This window comes from Poeciliopsis prolifica, unplaced genomic scaffold (genome assembly GCF_027474105.1).
Source record: "Poeciliopsis prolifica strain line A6 unplaced genomic scaffold, Auburn_PproV2 SCAFFOLD027, whole genome shotgun sequence".
NCBI classification, from domain to species: domain Eukaryota; kingdom Metazoa; phylum Chordata; class Actinopteri; order Cyprinodontiformes; family Poeciliidae; genus Poeciliopsis; species Poeciliopsis prolifica.
Window position 1 is genome coordinate 5,630,975 of NW_026562402.1, and position 23,086 is coordinate 5,654,060.

Here is a 23,086-nt window from a genome sequence, read left to right on the forward strand (position 1 = left end):
TCCTGTTTTTAATCAGTGGACAGGCTGTTGAGGTTGTACATTACCTTGTGCAAGCTCAAGGCAATGTGATGTTACCTTGAGGTTGTACAAGGTAACCTCACATTACAAGGTACAAGCGAACAGCATCAAAAACTCTCTGAAGAACTTTGGATATGAAGAATTACATTTAATTTCCCCTTGGAATTAATGATAATCGTTATTACTTTTCCATAAAAGTTTGATCATATCCACCACATATCAAGAGCAAGAGCATCAAAATGAAATAAAGGTAAAAAATAAAAAAATGTGAAATTGAAAATATTGTAGTGCTGCATACAGTAAGATAAATTGATCGATTTGTCCAGTAGGGGGCAGCAAAAAAAAAAAAAAAAAAGTCTCCAAATGATTTTGTACAAATATTAAAAATACGCTTGTTGGAGCATCTCTGACCTGGAGTTTTCTCTGAGTGAATAATTGAGTCTGTACAAAGTGAAATACCTGGAAACCTATAAATAATCGCTCAACAGCGATGAGTTAAAGGAGAACTGAAATGAGCTGATGTTCAGATAAGAACAGCTGCACAGATGAGCCAGGGTGATTCAACAGTGGATAAGAAATAGTTTTATTTGACTTAAACATAATTACAAGGAAACCAAACAGTCTGCAACATTCTAGCTTCAGTGGAAATCGCTCTAAGTGAATCACACTCAACACAGTAGGTCATCTCAAACTGCTTTTTATTACATCTTAAATAACAGTACATTTTAATATAGTTTCTATCTTGCATCCAGCTTTCGGTTGTACACTGACTGACTTTAAAATTAAATACAAAAGGTGAAAGGGAGGGGCGGTGGGGAAGGGGTGCAGAGCTCTACAGTTATTTGATGGAGAAAGAGAAAAGGAAAAAGGAATTTAATTAATTTTTAACATTTTTTATTTGTTTTATTTTTTTTGCCAACTCCAGGCCTAACGCACAATTACAGCACATTTTTTTTGTACAGAATGTCGCAGAGAGAAAAAAACAAAACAAAACAAAAAAAAAAAAAAACAGATCGGAAAATAAAGTTACTACTGCTAAAGAAAAAGCGTATTGTTTACAAGGAGAAGGGAACAACAGAAAGTTCTGCCATTCAAATGCTGCAAGATCTTTTTTCTCTCATTTACTATCGAAGGTCAAAACAAAACAAAAAAGTTATAAAATGTTTCTGTAAATGGAATTTTGTTTTGCTACAGAAGGAATGAAAAATTTATTTGTTCCGTTTGGACATTACGTGTTTAGGTAAATGAATGCCTGTACGCGTGAGTGTGTGTGTGTGTGTGTTTGTGAACATTTTAAGCATTTATGGTACTTCTAAAATTTGTGGAATCCCTCCCAAGAATGGACCGAGTAACCGTTTATGTTGCAGGGCTTGCTTCTCGAGTGCATAGCTTTGACATTTCAGTTGAATCATGTATGCACAGAGTAGCAAAAAACAAAACAAAAAAAGAAACCAAAGAAAAATAGAAAGAAAAATATAAATACCATTGTATTGATATATTCAACAGGTTATTTTCTTAAAGAAAAACATCAAAAGGACTTAATTCCATATGCACCTTTTAAGCAATTCTACAGCATGCGATTCTAAGAGATAACCCACCCATGGCAGACAACCAAAATCTTTTTTTTTCTTGTTTTTAACTTAAAAAGTTTCAATATCATTATTTTCAAACATTGATTTATACAACATGTCATTCACAGAGTAGTAACTGCATTTCCAAGCACGGAATGGGCACCTCTGTTAAAAAGAAACGTCCGGATTGCAACCAGGCTAAAAGTGGAGGTCATCCCTACATAACCGAATCACATCACCGGTCCCGACCACGGGCAACACGAACCAGGGAGAACTAAACTAAAAGAGGAGGGGAAAGGAAGGAAAAAAAAAAAAAAAAAAAAAAAAAAAAGAAAGAGAAGGGGGGAAGGGTGGATTATGATCTGATGGGTTAATCTTCATTTAATTATTCTACACTGTTGCCAGACAGAAAGGTGTAAGAATGGTTAAAATGTTGTTTTTTTTTGTCATTTTTTTTCTCCTTTTTATTACATTTTAAAAACAAGCATTCATTATCATAAACAGCATGTGCTTGGTTAGTTAACGTTTTTTTCTTTAGACATTATCCTATATATGCAACGTTTAATTTTTGTGCAAACAAAGATCTGTGGACTACACTGGAAAAAGAGAGAGAAAAAAAACAAACAAACAAAAAAAAAAACATTAAAGTATCATGGAGCTAAATATACAGAAGGGTGAGATGTGGCTTGAGGACTCCCTGTTGAAGCTGAATTCTTTCACTTTTGTTCTCCAGTGGGGTAAAGCTGGACTTAACGATGGCGCCGTCTGGAGGTTGGTTTGCTTACCCGCCTAAAAACGACATTCTCTAAAAACGTGTAAAGACTAGGAAATAAAACAAAGCTTTGATCCTCGTTTTAAACATTAAACTGAGTTCGCTGATCTACCTCTCTTCAAAAAAAAAAAGGACAAAAAAAGTATAATAATGAACAAAAATAAAATATGGTCAAAAAAAAAAAGCTATGAAGAGTTAGATCACTGTCACGTCATAACCTTCACTCAGATCTGTGCATAATGAGGATGCAGGACACGTTTGCTGTGTGGTGGAGCAGTGGACGGGGTTTTCCGGATTTTTCATTTACTACCATACTTGTTGGGAGATATTTTTCCCCAGCAGCCCACTTTGAAATCACTAAATTCCTCAAGCTTTTTTTTTTTGAGTGTTTTTCTTTCTTCTTTTTTTTTTTTTTTTTTCTTTAGCTGAATGAGTGACAGACAATTGTGCTCTTTTAAATGAGAAGGAGAGAGAAGGAGATAATTTTTGCCCTTGATAGTTTTTGGGGGGTGTTTGGAGTCAGTATTATGGTGTTTTGTCTTGTTTTTTTTGTTTTTTCTTTTTCAAAAAAGATTGGATATGCAATAAAAATGAACATTGTGATGTTGGAATGGTCTTGCACTCGACTTTGGAGTCCGGATGCCATCTGGAGAAAATGACAAGAAAGAGCTGGTTACAAACATTATTACACACATGGACAAAGTTGATCAAATAGATCATTTTTTTAATTGCACAAACATTTCATTATTAAGCTTGCATAGTTATCAATTTTCACAAATCGTAAATGAAAATGACAAGATAGGAAGATTGTCTAACAGGTTACACTTTCACTCCAAACCTCCAGAGGGCAGCAAATACCGTCCAGAAGTTTATGCAGCTAGTCTGACTGAGATTTTAAAATATATTTACATTTGTAACATTTTTCCAACAAAAAATAGTGACCCTTAAATGTTAAGAATTTCAATAGACACACAACTGCTACACTGTAAAAACAAATCTCATCTTTAGTCTAATTTGTACACTATAAATAACACTGAACTAACTGGCTTGTTTTAAGTAAATCATTCCTCAACGTTGATGAAGAAGTACTAAGAACTCATTGACTCAAAACAAGCTCTGATATCTTGTTGACAAGTTAGTTGTAAGTTAGTTTTTTGTTTCAAGTATTTGGCGTTCAAGTGAGGTTTGAAAATCTACGACTTCCAACAACTGTTAAGCACATTGGTGGTGGTAGCAACATGCCAATGGCCTGCTTTGTTTCACTGCACAAAGAGGGTGAAAAAACTGGGACCATCGTTGAATTATTCCCAAATTAACGGCCAGATTTTTAAAAACTGGATTTAGCGGGGACAATAATCTCAAACACATCAATCACATTGCCTGACAGTAAAAAAACAACAACAAAAAAGATTTGAATGCATCATCAAAAGCCCAAAACCAAGATAGAATTCAGATCTTCTGACTGGCACTCTATATATCCATCCATCCATTTTCTGAGCACCCTTCTCCCTAACGGGGTCGGGAGGTGCTGGTGCCTATCTCCAGCTGCGTTCCGGACGAGAGGCGGGGTACAGGCAGGAACTCTATCTATGATTTCATTAAATCAACTCAGATACGGCAGTAAACTCACCTGTAGACTCTAGTTCCAGATCTTGAGGAAGCTGTCCCAGGACCCTGTCGCCACTGCCATGCCGTCGTCGGTCACACCCAAGCAGCTCACCCGGTTGTCATGACCGGCAAGGACACCTTCAGACAGAGAAAACACAAGATTTTACTAAAACAGGAGGCAAACACTCTTTCTGAATCTAGAAAGCATGTAAAAAGTCAGAATCCAATAACTCGGCATAAAATTGATTGGAAAAAAATTATGTTGAGAATCATTTTTAATGGTAAACATTTTACCCATGTTCTGCAAACCTTTTTTGCACTCAAAACATCCAACCCATAATTCTACTAATAATGTTAATCTTATACAGTTACAATTAAAAACCAAACAACACTGTAACTTTTGACTCAAAATCTGATCTAAGTAAAACCAGCTGCAATGCTCGACTCCGACTTTCTGTTCTAAATCAAACAACAAATTATTGGCATATAAGAGGAAACAACAAGAAAAATCATAGTATTGCAGAAATAAATCATTTCAGCTGATTAGTGAAATAGATTTTTTAAGTATAAGACCAAAGAAGGCAGACAAGTGCAGGTGCATTATTAATAATCACAGATGAAGTCAGTTATTTATATTTCTTCACCAACCAGAAGATGGAAAATGCTTGGATTTGAAGAAATCTACAAATTTTTAATAAGATATCTCTCAGTGCAGCGAATATCCATATTTCAACTGTCAAGCTTGTTTTTCTTGTTCTTACAACTGAAAATAAAATTTATAAAAAGATAGCAATATGAACATCTGTAATTTAACTCCTTTAAAACATTTACAGTCAAAAAGTATAAATCATGCCACAAAGAAAATCAACATTTTATTTCTTGAATAACTAAATATGTTTGGTGAAAAAAAAAACAGGCCTTCATTACTAAAACTAACTATTTTGTTTGCTGTATGCAAGTTAGCAGTACACACTCCCATATGTTTACATGAAATTCAGCTGAATCCAGTAAATGATTGCTCAGACTCATTTCCATATGTTGTGTAAAAGGTTTGCCATATTGAACGACTTCCTTTGCATAAAGGCTGCTTACAAAATAACTGTGTTGTAAATGCTGGACCAAGCAAGTGTGTGACACTTTTTACAACACGACTGAGAAGAACCTAAATATGAAATAAGGATGGACTTTTAGCCTTAAATAATACAAAGATAAACTGTAAGACTTGATTAAACAAAACAAACAAAATACAAAAAATTAAAAAAAAAAACAACGAAGGGCTCGACGGTTTACTGCATTTGAGCTTTTTCAGTTCTGGAAGGTTTATGTGATAAGGAACAAGTCTAAACTCTTAAAAACCTACAATTTACTCAAGAAAAATGCTAATGCTTTATGACTGATTTTTTATCTGTATCAAAAACTTTTTTTCTGATATCACAAGCAGCCTTAACTACAATATTGCTCAGAGGTAAAGCCCTTTCCTTCTGATAAACACACAAATGATGCGAGCTTTTTCCCGTAAGTATGCAGCTGTCGCGCAGCAACCAGTGATTATGTTAGGAGTATCTGTTGTATTTCAAAAGGAGAACAGCTAAACACTTACACAAATCTGTACCTCTAACACGCTAAAGAAATGATTAATCCTTAAATTTCCACCTGGTCATCTTAAACTGCAGCCATGAAGCCGGGCAGCTCACCCTCGGGGGCGTCTGACACTGGCTGTGTTTTAATAATGGGACAGTCAGTGCCTATAAAAGGCCAGCAGAGCCATTTTTCTCTCTGAATAGCACTTCACAGCTTTGTTTGGACATGCTGACAAGTGGCTGAACAATGAGCTGTGAGACTTTCCAGATATAACAGTGGAAAGCTAAGGTATTCCCATCATGACAAACCACTGGCATTTTCTAAAACAGGCTGCACAGAGCGGGATGAGGAAAGCTTTATGGAAAAGTCTTCACTAACTAATCTATAAATTTCCTGCTCACATTTGTCAGATTTCAACAGCATTTCTCTGCATTTTTCACAATTCAAACTAAAACTTGTAGGCGTTTCTCTCGGCGGTTTTACAATATTTCAGTCTAAGATATTAACCTATACCCTCCTTGAATGGAGTAGTATTTGAGTCCAATTCCACCAATGATCAAATGGCTCACTGCTAAAATTAGCTTTCAGTCTTTGGAGTGTGGTAGTTTAGTTACTGGGGCTAACCTAGTGCTCAACTTTATTTGAAATATGGAACTTTTGAACCTGTTAAATAAGGAATAGATTGTATACTACTAAAAAGCACTGATGGACTCTTGGTTATTGAAATTACTGAAAGCAAAATGTAACAGTGAACAACCATTCAATCTAAATGTTATGTTATCTGACCAAACAGTAAGTGAAATTGCCTTTGAATTAATGCACATCTTAAGACATCAAGTCAAGAACCAAAATAATAATGGCTAGAATGTGAAAAAAAAAGTATAAAAATTGCTGGTTAAAACAATTTTATATTTTTCCAAGACCAACTACAGAATATCTCAGTGCATTTATGAAGTCTGTAGTTCTAAAGTTAAGTCTAGGTGTTTTTCGGACCTTCCGGAGGCGGTGGAAGTCGAGTTCTGCAGTCGCACATCGTTTCAGTTCAGAGCATCTTTTCCAACATGGCTCACCTGCGCGGTCGCCCTTCAAAGTGTCCCAGACGTTGCAGTTGAAGTCGTCGTAGCCAGCCAGCAGCAAGCGGCCACTCTTGGAGAATGCTACGGAGGTGATGCCGCAGATGATGTTGTCATGCGAGTAAACCATCAGCTCCTGGTCGGCACGCAGGTCAAACAGCCGGCAGGTGGCATCGTCTGAGCCTGTGGCAAAGGCATTGCCATTGGGGAAGAACTGCAAAAGGAAAGGTAACTAAGTATTTATTTGAAAAACAAAATCATATTTTTCACAATAATTTCTCTGCAGATAATCTTATGTTGACATTCAGGGAGTACAGTTTATTTGAATCATCCGATATGCAGAATAAACTTAATGTAATTATTTTTAAAGGAGACTTTTTCCCCAGGTTACTCTAATGCACAGCAAGACATGTTGCTTTAATTTGTCTCCTCGTTTTTAATTCTGCACCCATAAACTAAAAAACGTGAACGTAAATTAGTTTTTCTTGCCAGTCAAGTATTTTCTGAAAGTTATGGAGCTGACCAGCCTCATCTCATCTCATCTCATAATCTACAGATGAGACTTTCTGTCGCCTATAATAGCTTTCAAATAATTTCCTATTTACAACTTCTTTGCTAAAAGAGGAAGTAAATCTTTCATCCAAATTAAGGGTGTTAGTTTTGCCTCAGGCATCTTTTAAGGCATCGATCTCATCTCTTGCAAACAGTCACACCATCAGTTAATAGACAATGGATGGATAGATATTCAAAAGGAATCTTTTTTGCTCAAATTGGACACGATTTAATTGCACAACGCTTCCTTAGAAGTTTGATTTGGTTCAGAAGCCTGTAAAGACCAAGCGACTTATAAAATATAAGTTTATGTGATCAAAACAAGCACATGCTAGTAGATATTATTAGTATTACATTCCCTGACAGTAAAATATTAAGAGAAAAAAAACAACTTATCATCAAAACAAGAGCCTACTGGCAGATAGGAATTGACACACATGTGGTATGTAACAATCAAATCATCACTGCACACTCTGACAAGCAAACTAGCTGCTCAGTTCAAATGAAAGGGCGCTGACATACAAGTAACCCTGGTCAAATCTGTATATGTGAGGTTTGTGTGTGTTTTTCGTACACAGATGGCATTGATGTCTGACTCGTGGCCAGTGAAGGTCTGTCGGCACATTCCTTCTCTGATGTCCCAGAGCTTGGCTGAGGCATCACAGGCTCCAGACACAAACAGTCTGCTGTCCGGCGACAGCGAGAGGCTCATCACATCACCGGTGTGACCAGCAAACGTAGTGGTCTGCTGACCAGTTTCAATGTCCCACAGAGCACTGCAAAAAAACAAAAAAACAAAAACAAAAAAAAATGCGTAAAAATAAATTCATAACAAGTTCTCTTCAAAATGAGAAATTGGCAATGATTGCATATTGTTTTCTAATATTTGTTTTTCACAAAGCAAACCAAACATTTGGGAAGTGAGACTGAATTTTCTGAAATCTAAAACTAATGCTAATGTTTAAAGTACTCTTGTAAATAATAATCTCAAGATAGCTTTCACCAACTCCCATTGAATATGATTTGATTGTACTGTATAATAATTTGCAGCTAATTTAACTAGATCTAGACTAACAGGATCTGTTTGTATGGTAAAGGGCAAAGTAAAAAGAAATAGAAACAAACAAAAAACAAATATAAACCACATAGACTGCTATAATGTTGGACCACATGGTATTTTTTTTTTTAAACCAAAGGCGATTGTTTTTTTTTTACATTAAAAAGAACTGAAAAATGACAAAATAACTTTATTAAATCATTTTTATGTAAGTTGACTTGAATTCAAAGTCAAAATAAATAATCTGTGAAACATTGTCAAAAAATGTCTGTCTGTTAGTTTTCTGATATCACTGAACTATGAAAACCCAAGGAGTGCATTGGTGGAAAAAAACCCCAAAACAATTCCCAAATAATTAAATCTCCAAAAAGCAAAATTGTGATTTATTGATAAAATCGATTTATCCCTCAACTATAGACTGACATTAAAGGAAGAGTAAATGATTTAGAAAGTTCTAATAGCGACAAAACTTAATTTAAGGTCTGCATTTACACTGATTTTGTCCTGTAACATAATTGCTGCAATATCCCAACTCACCAGGTGGTGTCTCCAGAGCTTGTGACAATCTGGTTGTCATCCAGGAAGCGACAGCAGGACAAGTAACCTGAACAAAATCAAACCCGCAAATTAACCAATGTAATATGTATTCTCAATTTATAAGTCATAAGGACTGCATATTATTTTTCTTTGTGTAGAAGAAGGGACCCGACTTCAAGTGGTCATCACACCCACAGAGGAGGCTATGCGAGCTGCAGGTGGGAGGGAGGGGCGATGAATCGACTAACTCTCCACAAAACAAAACAACAAAACACTCTGGGGCATCTCCTGGTTCATGGTTTGCTTCCATAATTCATCCAATACTAGCTGGCAGAGTGCATTCACCCCTCCCTGTAGTGAAGGAACTGGAACTAAAGTGCTGACACACTTCCTGCGTCATGTGACACTGATCAGATGAATGCTCCTTGCTTAAGTGCTCAACACTTTCATTAGTCTGTGATGATACGAGGTTTAACCACCAACCCATATGAAAAAGGTCGGACCAACACCTTTTAGGCGCGGAGATCACAATGCTTAGAATAAGGGGGGGAAAAAAACACAATGATGTTCCAACAGATTCTTTACTTCTCCAGACTTGATTTTCAAGTACAGAACATGAGTTTTATCTGCATGCTTCTTCAACATGAAGCAATGCAATGCTGGAGTTCTGATTTGGCGGTGCTGGATATTTTAATATTAATACTTTGACTAACCTAAACTAGACTATTTTGCAATAATAAATACAGATTCTTTAAGGCATATTTTGTTATATTTCATTTACTTTTGTTTGCAAGTTTTAAAAGTATTTCTCAGAGCTTGGAATCTAAATCAGACCCTGTTGAAGAACCAACAGTTTAAAATCATCAAGTCCAAAGAAAGCTGTGAGTTTGGATTTTTGAGGTTTCATTTCCTGGTGCTGTCAGTAACTCAAAGAGTTGGATTGAAATTTAAGAATAATGAGGCAGATTGCAGATAAAAGGCCCTCCAATGACAAATGGAAAAAGTAAAATCTCCCTAATTTTTCAAACACTTGGATTTTGACTTTATAGGCGGTAGAAATGGGAAAGACACTCACGGGATTAAATGATTTTATTTACTCTGCTTAGCTTTGTTCCGTACTTGAAAAATGAATGACATTTTTAGAGCTCTTAAGACTGGGTTGGAACTTTCAAACCTTAAATTTCACAGCTTCACTATATGAGAAGGAAGAAACTTGTAAGTAATATAAGGTCCTGTGAGACAAATCCGACTATTTACCGATTGATATATTCAGCCTTGTCAAATGTTAAACTTCTGGAAATTCAGCAATCACTGATTAGTTTAGACAAGATGAAGTCATGAAGTTTTTATTCTAATGTTAATTTACAGTAACTAGAAGAACAAGACCAAGCAACTTGCTATTGACAAGATAATGCATGAAACAAAAATTTGAAACCAGAATATCAGTTAATTAAAACCCAAAACATGAAACTGCTACATGGAGTTAAACATTGTTTCAATAGTTGTTGAATACTTACGAATAATAATTTTACTCAATAATATCAGCTTCTTTTTAACACAATGTCCTCTTTTTTTAAGGCTTTAGAACCTCTGACTTTGAGTGGACTGAGTTTTTGTATCATTTGGAAAACCAACATGACTTAAACAAACCAGTGTGGTGTCAAAAATGTTTCTTTTTAACATATACTTTCTTGACAAATTTGAGTGACTCACCAACATGGTCAACAAACCGATGGACGAACCAGAATCAATGTAATCCAAAAGTCCCGCCTACCTGTGTGTCCGGCCAGCTCACGGCTGACGCGCACGTTTCCTTCACGGGTCTTCAGGTTGTAGATGGAGCAGATGTTGTCCAGGCCACCACAGGCAACGTAGTTCCCAGAAGGGGCATAAGCGCACGTCATCACCCAGGAGGAGCGCAGCGGGATGGCGTGGACCTGGAGGAGAGCAGAACGATTTAATATTAGATAGTTTGCAGCGACAGATGGAAGAGTGAGAGAGAATTCAGTCTGCAAAATTAACCTTTCAAGGGCACAAAGCCCTCCATTCAAAACACTTCTTTGGCACCTACAAACACAATATGTCTCATACTTTATCAATTTAAATTACATTCCTTCAAAATATGGAGGTTAGTTCATATTTCTGAGGCTGGTCCATGGCATGTGTTTTGATGAAGAGGTAGAAAATATTTAGTGTCGGCAGTTTAAAAGACATTTTATCCTGATTAAAATCCCTTCATTCAATACTCCACTTGCAATTTACAGCATTGGTCTAAAAAAATTCTAAATTAAAAAAACAAACAAAAAACAAAAACTAGAAAACTTAAAATGATTAAAACTTACAATTACATTTTTTTTTCATGTTAATGTTTGACATGATTTTTTTTTTAATTACTGAAAATATAAAAAACTGCTTTCTTCTGACAGCAACACTCACCTGAATTGTTTTATTTCTTTAAATAATGTCTTTAATCTACTTTGTTTAGAAATTACATCTAATTAGTTGCTTGTAACCGACAACAGTTATACTGTAAGACTTTTCTAAAATATTTTGAGATGATTTTATTCGCAAATAAAGTAATCAGAATTGCAACACAACTGAGATTTTTACCTTGTTTGTGGTGTAGCTGTCCCAAATAATGAGTTTGCCATCCTGGGAGGCGCTGACCAAAAGCCTTCGGAAAAACAGACAGAAATTTTTTTTAAATTTGTTTTTAAATCTATTCCTATGAACCTGTGAACAAAAATTACTCGAGCAAAGGGGACATGAACATTTTAAATATAAATATTTCAATAAGCTGCACTTTTTAAGAAAACAGCAAATTTTATTAAATAAATTGACTATTTTCTCACAAAATGGATTTATTTAGAACACCACTCAGTGATGTTTTCATAATAAAGACAATTTCAAAACAACCTTAATCTACTGAGCCCTCTCAGCTCCCCTCTGTGGATGTCATTTGGTATCTGGGTGAATCCAACAAGAGTAACCACAGCAACGGTCCCAAACCACTCTGGTACAGGAGAAGCTCTGAACAAAGCGAGGGCTGCAGGGACCGTGCCAGACTTAACTACAGCGCTGACAGTAATAAGTTCAAATGAAGACAATTCTGCTCAAAGTACAACACAGGCCCGACTTTTCCATGATTAATCTATTCTGGACATGAGCAAAATGTGTTGTTTAGATTATTTGCAGGAGAAAGAAAGGAGCTTTTGGTATACTGTGGAATAAAATATGTCCAGTTTGGATCCGTCTATGTAGGGTAAGAGTCTGAGCATCAGCTGAGAGACAATGATTCAACGGTTTGGGGCACTCATTCCTCAAGGGAAGAAGAGCTGGAGTCTTTCAGGGATAAGAGCATTTATGAGTTTTATTTACCAAATTCTCATTTAAAAACAATATTGTGGTTACATATTGAATCAGGTTAAAAACATCCTACACACGCATCTTTAATAAGCACATTAAAGATGACTTAAATGTGCTTATTTTTTTTTAAGGTTTCTATTATTATTTTCACAAATTACTCTACAAAACATTTGGGCAAGTAATGTGGAAATGTTTCATAAGACTGATTTTGCAGCCACAATTTGTCAAAGATATGCTTTGACGATTCAAAACTGATTATTATGCGGCATGTTTTTATGTCCTATGAAAAAGCTACAAGAATTTAGATAAATTTAGTACATTATAGCATCACAAAACTAAATGTCTCACTGATTTGAATGATGAGAACCACTTTGTGTAGAAGAGTGGGACTTTTTAAGATTGTTAAAAAATCTATCACTCTTTATATTAAAAAAATATAGTTCCAATTTCTGTGTAAACAGTGTCTTTGTTTTCTGTATTTACTAATCTTATAAACACTCTACTTTAGCTGAAGGCAGTAGTTTCTCTTTGTGACAAGACAAATGTTGAAGTGACCATGTTGATTCAAGCAACACCGATAAATACATTGCTGCTCAAAAAGAGTAGAAGTCTCAGGGAAGGACTTTGGTGATCAAACTCAACCCCAGCTTTCACAAAGGTTGACTCCATTTTAAATATTTTCCCTACCCTCATGCCACTTCCCAGTGCACACAAACATGACACACCAAGACGCAAAACAGCACACAGTCGAGCTTCCGGCACATGTTCAATCAGCTCTCACAGCAACAAATGTTTTACTATTTTCAGTTTGCACAGACGAAGAATATTGTTATTGTAATAATCTATCAAAAATGACCAGTAAAGCTGAAGATAATGGACTGGAGGACGTCATGGTGAACTCATTTCACATTCAGGAGGAAGCAACTCACAAAAATAAAGCATTTCACATTTGTTTCCTGGAATCAGACCAGGAAGACAGGATTGGTGAGCGAAAAAAAACAACAAAAAAACCCACACACACGCAACTGAATGAATTTACCTTGAATCAGTCCCCCAGTGCATGGCATAGATCTTAGCCAAATGCCCCCTCAGCGTCCGTCTAGTCCGCATCTGAATTCGGCCAACGGGGTCAATGTTTGCTGTGATCTAAGCAGGATCAAAATGAGACAGAAAGGACGACCCTCAAAATATGTACTAATGTGGCCAGTTAACACCATTGAAAACAAAATGGAAGCCAGTTTCTGATTATGAGTGATATTTCTTACCTGAGACAGGGTAGCATCTGCACACGCTTTCCTGGCATCCTGTAAAAACATTACCCAGTTACAACAAAAGAAATGGGTTTGACTTGCAAATAACAGTAATAATGTTGAAAAGCAATGTGAAAAGCGAGTAAGCGTCATTTTTATTATGGTTAGTGCTGAAACGATTAATCAGATTGATCGTGATGAATTGGTTATTCAAGTAATCGTCAACTAATTTAACCATTAACTAGAGTAAACAAACAAACAAACAAAAGCCATTTGCTTTAAGAATACATTCACAGGTGTAATTAAACCAAAACAGTAAAAAAAAAAAAAAAGATTTTATTTTATTTCCAATAAAATAATTATTAATCGGTTAACCAACAGATGAGCTCAGATGACCATTTTTAGCTGCAGATGCCTTATTTGAAACAAATGATCTAGCATATACTAAAGGAACAATATTCTATTGCATTTTAGGTAATATTATGTTTATTTTCTTGTTTGCGAAGGAATTGAACCATCTATTTATAAATTTTAATGTATCTCTAGTAGCTGATTTTCAATGAAAAAAAATCTGATCGATTAATCATCAGAATAATTGATAGATTAATCAGTTACTAAAAATTGTTAGTTGGAGCCCTATATATGCAAGTAACAGATTTAATCTTCAATCTACAAAGTGATTAATATCAGCAACACATAGAAAGTTGAAAAACTGTGGCGAGTCTGGATTTGGAACCTCAGCAAAACTCAACAAGATGGCAAAAACTGGGACTTACTCTGATCTGGTTCTTGAGCTGCTCAGCCTCCTGGCGTAGCTGATCCAGTTCACTCATTTTCCTCTGCTAATGGTGTGCTTCTCTCCGCCGCCTAGACTCTTGCCGATCTAAAGAAGACAAGAAACGACAAGCCTAACATCAATACAACTGCTTCCTTTTCAGCTCTATGAACACATGGAGATTGCATTTTAGTGACACTGGTTAGTCCACGCTTTAGTTATTGGTAAAAATTAAGATTTTTTTTTCTCTAATGCCACAAATTTATGGACATAGCAGGTCAACAAAATGCAGTTTCTCTTCTATCTTTTCTGTGCGGCTCAGACAAAGTGGATGCGAATCACTTTTGAGACAGCTCAAGACTTGTCCTTGCCAGCTTGAAGCCGTAACCTAGCAACAAGCACAAGGCAGCTACTTAAGGCTTAAGATAACAAATTTGAGGAGGATGCTGAATTTGTTCGTTCTTCACCCAAACAGAGGCAAACGACTTGGAACAATGAGTGGCCATTACAAGTCCTTGAATGCCAAAGGGGACCGAGAGGGAATGGGGGAGAAAAAAATTTGTAAAAAAGTGTGCATTAACTCTAACCCTTTGATAGAGGGCCTAAACATATCCCTAATAATTTGTTAAAATTGAGGATTTGTGTGTGCAGATATAAATAAAAATAAAAAATAAAAAAAAAGCAGAGAGGAGACAACCAGGGTTTCCCTGCACCTCTGTAGCCGCAGGTGAAAGGCGTCAACGCTCTGGCCTGTGGACTCTCAACTGCCCTCCAATGTCATTCCTGTAATCCTGGGACACAGTTGATTCAGCTTCTCCAGCCAAATCCGGTTAAGACAAAACCTGCTGATGATCCTAAAAGCAGTGGCCATTCCGCTGACCCCAATCCTCTGGTTCACCCTCTTAACAGCGATACTTTCACTAGCCGTTCAAAATGAACAGATAACAGAAAATTTAGACAATTTTACCATGCCCTTCAAGGCCTTGTTAGAAAATAAGTTAAACGCAAGAAGCTGCCGAAACAGGAAATGAGACATTTCTAATGGCATCTTTGGTTACATCATTTATAACTCAAGTCAAATTGCTCAACCTAAGGAAAAGAAAAAAAAAAGACGACATTTATATACCTTTTCCCATTATTTTCAGTTACTGTTCAGTAACATTATGTTTCACAAAATGTTGCACATAAATTAATTTTAAAAATATAAACAACCAATTAGAGTCAAATGGAATAACTATCTGCCCAACTCAACCCATCTACAGCAATAACCGTGTTATAGCCTTACCTCGCTGTGTCTCGGATTGGATTTATGTCCTTTGTCCTGAAGGCTGATGAGACGTTCTGAATGAACACCTTATCCTACATGCGCCCGAGACTTTATCTGTCACCTGATTGGACAATGCTTCTAAATGGGGCTATCTAAGCAAGGTGCCTTAGCCTCCTAATCTTCACGATGAAAACGTCTCATGATAATTTTGATAATATTCTCATCTTCTCAACAAATAACCCTAAGGACAATGGGTAAAAGAAAAGTGATGTTGATGCCAACAAAACCCAGAACTCATATTGAGCATATGGTTATATTTAAAATACTAGTCTTTATTTTCCTGTTTGAGAAAGTTTAGAAATACTTCTATTCACACTTTTGCTGTGAAAGCATTGGACTTTTAGTTTAAACTAAATGAAATTTACCCAAAACAATAATCAGAACTAAAAAAAAATGTTGGATATTCAGAATATTCCTAAAATGAAGGTCAACAGTTTCATTACCACTATTGTGAATCACAGTCATGACTGGTACGCACATCTGTGAGAATAGAGTTGAGATTCACAACTTCTTACTACAATAGGACAGTTTTCACCTTTCATAGGACCAAAAGCTAATGATACACCACATTTAAAGGTATAAGCAGTTGCACTGATAAGTAAAGTTGGCAAATAGTATGGCGATTGGTCTGGTAACTGGATCTAGCCACTTTCTGACTTTACTGTTGGTCAGAAACTCAAAACATTTCTCCACTTTTGAACACATGTTATCTAAGAATTATTGGGTCTCACTGAAAACAACAATCTTTGGTGCCTTTAGTGTCCTTTGTTTTGTTCTTTTGCAGTTTTTTAACCCTTTTGCAATCAACTTTATTTGGATATGAAAAATAAGTGCCTTCCCCCAGCCAGATGTGGCTGTGGCTAGGTTTTTCCCACACTGAACAGGATACAATTTGGGGAAAGCTTCACAATCCACAGTGGTGGATTTGCTATTTTAAAAGAACAGGATACAAGTTCTGCCACAAAATTGTCAGGCGCAGCAATACGCCGGAGCTGCTGCTTCTGTCTGTTAGGACCTGCTGAGACAGGGCTCAGCTGTGCTTCAGTTCGATTCCCCTGTGGGAGAAACCTGAACACAGTGCAGCACTCTGCTAAATCATTAGCACCAGCATTTTGTTTACGAAGGACACATCTTCCTTTAAGTTTTGTCTCATGTTAACACAGAGATAACACCCAAGCAAACCTAGAGTTCAGAAAAAACAGGAATATAGGAGGAAAATTATCTATGTATATTGTTAAATTTCCTCAAAATCAAAAAGCTTAAAGATTTACTAATAATGACATTTTAAACGACTGTCTTATGACAAAAGCAAATACACAATGGTGCAACTTCCATTCCACTAGCAACTCTGTGGCTCATGGAAGACCATGTAAATTTCCACTCCAGAGCCACAAGATACAGGAAGTCTATTTGTGCCCTCCTTGGGAACGTTTTGTTGAATTGGCAAAGGGGCTATTTGATCCAAAGCAGACTTCACCAGACAACAGGAAGACTGAAAGAAGAGCAAAGTTGCTATGTTTCACTTTCACTCTTTTTGAGCTTTAAACCTCTGCCATTCAAAATGCCAGCAACACATTAGAGATCTCAGGGTCGAGAAAAAGAACTGCATTCACCAAGAAATTCAAAGGTGGTGATGCTAGCTAAAGATGCTAAAGATTTTATAATGTTAACCCTGTAATAAGTGTGTTTTAAAATAGTAAACATTCTTTGTAGTGATTCCACATTCAGTGTGATGTACTCTGATGTTTAGTATGAATGATTAATGATTCCTCAGAACATAAAATCTGGGAAAAAAAGTAAAAAATTTTAAGACAAACCAGACATTAAAAAAAGTGGCCACAAAATCCTGATTGGTGCATTTCGAGTGAAGGTACATTTTCTGACCATACAACCTACAAATGTTAATTACACAAATAGCTGTTAGACTTAAATGACATAAATTTTATATATTTGCATAAAAAAATTTTTAATTGTAGATATGAATTTACAACCATATTCATATTTTTCCCTTTAGACTTTCAAGGAGTAGAAGAACTATTCACACTGCTGCCCTGTGTGTTGCATCAGGTGTTAATGGGTTAAACAAGAAACACATGATCGATGAAACTTATCAGGCACATTCCAGTGTTTTAACCTTTCCCACCAACAGAAACTATGAAGTACACATGCTTAAGAAAGCAATAACTGGCTAGATTTTGGTGGTCTTACTCTTCAGACTTTGAGCTCCAAGATAAAACCCAATCCCAACCCCCCAAAAATCCCAAGAACAGACCAGTTTCAAAATGTTCAAATACCATGTACTCCAAATGCAAAAGCTGCAAAATAAAAGCAGAACCCCTCGCTGGTGATGATCAGTTTTAGCATAAGTGGTGTGATTCAGAGGAATCTCTTTTTCCCATTTTGCTAGTGGTGGGAGTGTAGAAACCACTGGCAGCTCAACAGATAGAGCCTCGACTTTGCTGCCTTCTCTTTCTGCCAGCTATTTTTAGTTAGGTGGTGGGGGAGGAGGAGAGAAAAGAGGAGGGGAGCAGACTTCACATTTTCCAGCCACTCCTATCAGCTCCCACATCTCGAGTGCAACAGTGACAAGGAGAGAGGAAGTGTAATTTGATTCCATACAGACACAGAGTTCATTGTTATTTCTTTCTCCCAAACAGCAGTCATAATATATGCACAGCTCATTTTCACACCATCCTGATTTGTATAGTCTCAGTTATGGATGTAACTAATTAATTACATCAATAACTGATAATTAATGAGGGGCAACAAGAAGAAAATTTCATAGCGAAACAAACAAAAAAAAATAAATTATAAAATCTTACTTTATGTCCTTAATAGGTGGAATCAAATCAATAATGTGACACTCAGTAAAAACCCTCAACATTTTTACTTTTACATACAACAGGGCTGGAGCGGAACCTCTCCATTAAAGCTTAACAAAAGCGCTACTGTACCAAGTGCACAGGGATATGAATCATAAGATGCTATAAATGGGGTTTGGCAGTAGTTTTTTTGGAGTAGACAAAAGTTGTCACCCTGATGACATAAGGAGAGGGGAAGGCGGAGAGATGTTCTGGCACACAAGAGGATAGAGGTAAGAGAGGAAAGCTGGAGGACACAGCCAGATTAAACTAATGAGAGTGAACAAGCAGAGGACAATTGGGAGGGGAGCTGCTAATTAACCCCCTGGTAAAGGGGAGCAAGGCATGCAAGTGTCCCTGTGTCTGTCAAAGTCTGACCAGAGTGAAGCTTGATTATGGATCTTTTATAATTTAGCTTTTAGCCTGATGCAGTCAACATTTCGGGACATACAGGTTAAGGAAGAAAAAAATAGTCAGTTGTTCGACTTGTGCTCATCACTCCAACGTTTAGTTGTACTGGAAGTTCCCAAAACGTAATGTTTACATTAACCTATTTAGAACAATAAATAACCCCTTCCTCTTGTTACTGGAGAGTCAGTTTAAGGATATAAGCTTTTATTCAAATGACTTACCACAAGCTACTTTACATATTTCGCTGTCAGTGTATGTGAGCAGATCATACTGGATTACAGAGAAAGTTTGGCTTAGTAAGTCCAAGTCGTGTAGTTACACAATAGTATGATTCTTTGACCTTTTATTTTGTTAATTTTACTGCCTCCAGACAACCCCTTTCAACAAAATGGTGTTTATGAAGGTGCTGGAAAGATGGTGACCTTAATAATTTACACCCTCCTGCATGGATACCAGCTGCCCCACCCTTTATCTTCTTGAAGTGCAGCATCCAGTCCTGCATGCCTCACTTGTCCCGTCAACTTCCCTTGGTGTTTCAGAATGCCATTTGCTGGTGCAGTTAATTTGTTGCTCTTACAAACACTTTAAAACTGCAGTGCTTACTGAAGCCAACTCAGTTGCTTTAACAATCACCCATCTGCCTCCACACCTTAACACATGAACAAGGCATTCATGAGCGGCGCGCTTCCTTTTCGTGGGTGTTCCCTAGCTGTGTTCATCTCTCTTCCCTTTGTCAAAACACTCAGCGGATGTGGCGACAGAGCACACACACTTTACAAATACAATCACTTGGTGGTTTCTTTCACTACTACTTGACTTGCCACCGTCCACCCTGGGGCTGGAATCAGGCTATGCAATCATTTGCATTACAGTAACAGGTTACACTCAACATCCTGAGAGGCAGGCTTAAAGAAACTGACAAAGCAAATAAAAAAACAGTTAGAAGTGGTTTCTAGTTTTTACAGCTGGATCCCATATCTGGCTTTAGTTTGTTAGGGGGGGAAAAAATTCTACTTAAAATGTATTACTCCACATATCTGCATTCTTAAGTGGAACATCTTGTTTTACATTTTGAGAAACAGCGCAGATGAGCTTATGTCATCGAGTACAATCCGAAGTTTTAATTTTCTCCTCTGCCTTCAAAAACTGAAGATAAATTATGAAACTAAACTAGAGTGATTGTATAAACAAGCCAAACAAAATAATGGACGTATGAAGTGAAAATTGCAAAATAAATAAATAAATAAAAATAATAAATAAAAAAATCTTACGTTTATGATTCAAAATTGTGTTTTTGAAGTGTATATTAAGCTTGCGGCAATTAGTAATTAATCACATCATAAATTAAAATTAGCTAAATAATTTCCATTTTGCTAAATTTTTTCGAAGGGTAAGTTTGATGACATACTTCATAAGAATCGGCCATTAATAATCATAGTAAAAACGGTTTCAGTACAGCCCACCCACTTCAATTTTTCATGTAGCAAAATTTGTTATTGTGACAGGCCTGGTGAATTACCTCTTTTAATGGGAAATCATCCTAATAGACAGATAATAGATTCTACACAATATAAACTGTCTAGAATATGGACTTAAGTCAAACAAGAATTCTACATAATACTTTCATTTATGGTTAAACATGCTGAATTTGGCCACTTTACCCAAATTCAGCATGGGCTTGTTATCCTAGTACATAACAAGCAATATGATGCTTTAAGTGGATATGTGCTTCCCCCCCACAGCTCTTGTCGTCCAGTTGGTGGATGAGAGTCCATCTAAGTGCTGTGGTGAAGTGATGCATGGTAAATGTAGCTGAAACACAACCAGGTCACAAAGGAGGCAGGAACAACAGGGCTGATGAGGCAGGATGAGAAGACAGAAGGGAATGCTTCTGGACATTTTTTAAAAGCCCCATCCAATCTTGTTCTGCCATCTCCTACATCACACACATGTCTTTCCTCCCCTCCTTACCGGATACAAAACAACTACAGCACAATGAAGAGGAAAGCGACTCTTGGCTCTCCTAATACTCATTTGTATATTGTCCTTTTGCAGAGGTTTTTTTTTTTTTTTGGCTTTTTTTTTTTTTAGCTCCTCAGTTCTCATTTCAGTAGTTAAAGACATGCCTAAGACTATTGCTAAAATCAATTGGTATAGTATACTATTAAAATTTCACCCCACAAAATCTTACAAGCATCAATCCTGTAGATATTCAACTATCCAAGTAGCTGTTTAAAAAAAGAAAAATGGCTGAATTAAACATTAAGGACTTTGGGGCCCATAACCCATTTTGGTCCACTGAAAGTGGAGCATAATCCTGGGGCTACAAATAAGTATGCAAATGCTGGCACAATGCTGATGATGCTCCATTCAGTCTAGGTGCAGATTTAACAGTTTTTTTGTTTTTGTTTTGTTTTTTACTGAAGGAAGCAATAAATTAATCAACTGGCTTTATTTACCTATCCAAATATGAAAATGCCAAGCAAAAGGATCTTATTAAAATAAAATGAGTCACATGTCTGAAAAAACTGACTATTTTAGCTAGAGATATTTAAGCTTGCAATATTACTTTTGGTAATAGAAAAGAGTGAGAGTATTTTACAGTTTGTGTAAGATTTTGAGGGGGTGACAAGCTGTGACTAAACAGATATGAAAATTGTAGAGAATTATAATTCCTAGTCCTGAGAGTTGTGAACCAATTCAAAATGCTCAAAACCCAATTTTAGTCAGATTAATTTTTTTGTGAAATTATATTTTGAATACTTTGATATTTTTTTTATTCAAGAAAAAGTCAGGCAGCTAAGATACTGTATTTACTGGTAATTTAAGTCACAAATTAATGCAAATTTTTTTTTTGTTCAAATAAACCTATTAAGTATGAGATGGTATGGAACCTTATAGAAGGGTTTTAAATAAACAACTGCCTAACACTGCCTTTTGCTCTATTACGTTTGCCACAAAGGTTGCTACTATGTGGCAAACTGAATGGAAAACTAGGTAAAGCACTTTGAACGACTTAAAAGTTAAAAAGCTACTGGACAAAATGATGAAGTACCATTGCTCTGCACTGAAACTTCAATGCATTCAAGTTGCTTGATCATCTATCTGGTGATCAAGCAAGTAAATCATGCTTTTAAGATTTACTTAAAGCATGATCACCAGATAGAAAATCTAAAAAAGTTCATGCATTTTTTGTGAACATCAAACATTTTAGTCACACACAAACTCCTTAACATCCCATCATTACCCTCTCAACCTGCATAGAATATTTTCAATCTAGTATAGAATTTAAACCAAGTGAGGTTTTTTCGTCCCCTCTCAAAACTCGATTCAAGTTTAGGTGTTTAATATCTGACCAAATGCATCAGTTGTATCTGCCATTAAGAGTGAATGAATCTGTTTTCAATTGTAAACTTTATTGTTCTTCCACATTGATGTCTTATCTTGGACCATGAACTCTTGTACTTAGTCTTCTGTTGGAGCAGTGGATAGAGTAGTTGTCTCGCAATCAAAAGTTCTGATTCGATTCCAGCTTCCTATTTTCACGAGTCTGTTCCCATTGGCAAGGCATGCAATGCTCATTTGCTTATTGATCTACATATCTGTGTGAATTCATAAATGGGTGAATGTGACACCAACAAAAAGCGTTTTGAGAGGTTGACGAGACTTAATTTACTACTGTCTGTTACTTTAACAGAGCCAGTAATAACTGTTCATTTTCTGTAAAGCTGCTACTGTAAGCCCTTCATTCATTGAAGTCGGCAATCTTTCTAATCTAATGTAGCTCGGTATAAAAACTTTTCGGCAAAAAAGGTGTTAGGAGGTGTGAAGAAGTTTATAACAACTTGGAGTAATTATGATATTTAGACAATACGTGCATGAGATGGCTTAGTACACGTGTTTAACGAACCGGTACAGCTGGGCCCGATATTTTAAGTAATAAATTTACTGTTACACACTTACTGTTATGCTGTGAATCAATAACAGAATTAGACATTGATGCCAATCAATAAAAATTCATCAAAAAAAGTCAAGATAGGGTTTAATGATTTCAACTGTACAGGGATGTTTTTTCATAAAATTTATATAAATAAATAAAAAATGTAGAGAAAAACTATTGTCATTTATTATTCCAGCCAACGCAGCTTTTGTCAAGCTAAACACACTGACATTATTAAGACAGCCCATTAACGCTGATTTTTTTTCTTGCAAAACCAAGATTTTGCCATTTGTTAGCACTAATTAAGGGGGGGGGTGAAATCTAACAATCAGGAACACCTTTTCAAAATGCCAGATTACAAAAAAATGTCATATCAGCCAATTACTA

At 36.2% G+C, this 23,086-nt stretch overlaps 1 protein-coding gene across 3 annotated transcripts in view; it reads right to left on the reverse strand.

Annotated features, from left to right (window-relative positions):
• Positions 1 to 699: 699 nt before the first annotated feature.
• LOC129371672 (guanine nucleotide-binding protein G(I)/G(S)/G(T) subunit beta-1) overlaps positions 700 to 23,086 on the reverse strand; it is a 33,044-nt gene continuing 10,657 nt past the window's right edge. Inside the window, exons 1-11 of one of the 3 annotated variants that reach the window (XM_055048385.1) lie at positions 15,446 to 15,552; positions 14,162 to 14,268; positions 13,401 to 13,439; positions 13,175 to 13,281; positions 11,380 to 11,443; positions 10,544 to 10,706; positions 8,770 to 8,836; positions 7,750 to 7,951; positions 6,621 to 6,837; positions 3,992 to 4,107; positions 700 to 3,007 (exon numbers count right to left, since the gene is read on the reverse strand). In XM_055048385.1, coding sequence (XP_054904360.1) covers positions 4,001 to 4,107; positions 6,621 to 6,837; positions 7,750 to 7,951; positions 8,770 to 8,836; positions 10,544 to 10,706; positions 11,380 to 11,443; positions 13,175 to 13,281; positions 13,401 to 13,439; positions 14,162 to 14,218 — 1,023 coding nt within the window. In that variant the 5' untranslated portion in view covers positions 14,219 to 14,268; positions 15,446 to 15,552 and the 3' untranslated portion in view covers positions 700 to 3,007; positions 3,992 to 4,000. Of the gene's footprint in view, positions 3,008 to 3,991; positions 4,108 to 6,620; positions 6,838 to 7,749; positions 7,952 to 8,769; positions 8,837 to 10,543; positions 10,707 to 11,379; positions 11,444 to 13,174; positions 13,282 to 13,400; positions 13,440 to 14,161; positions 14,269 to 14,873; positions 14,952 to 15,445; positions 15,553 to 23,086 lie in introns of those variants that run through there. The other 2 variants (XM_055048386.1, XM_055048384.1) reach the window with 2 other exon arrangements.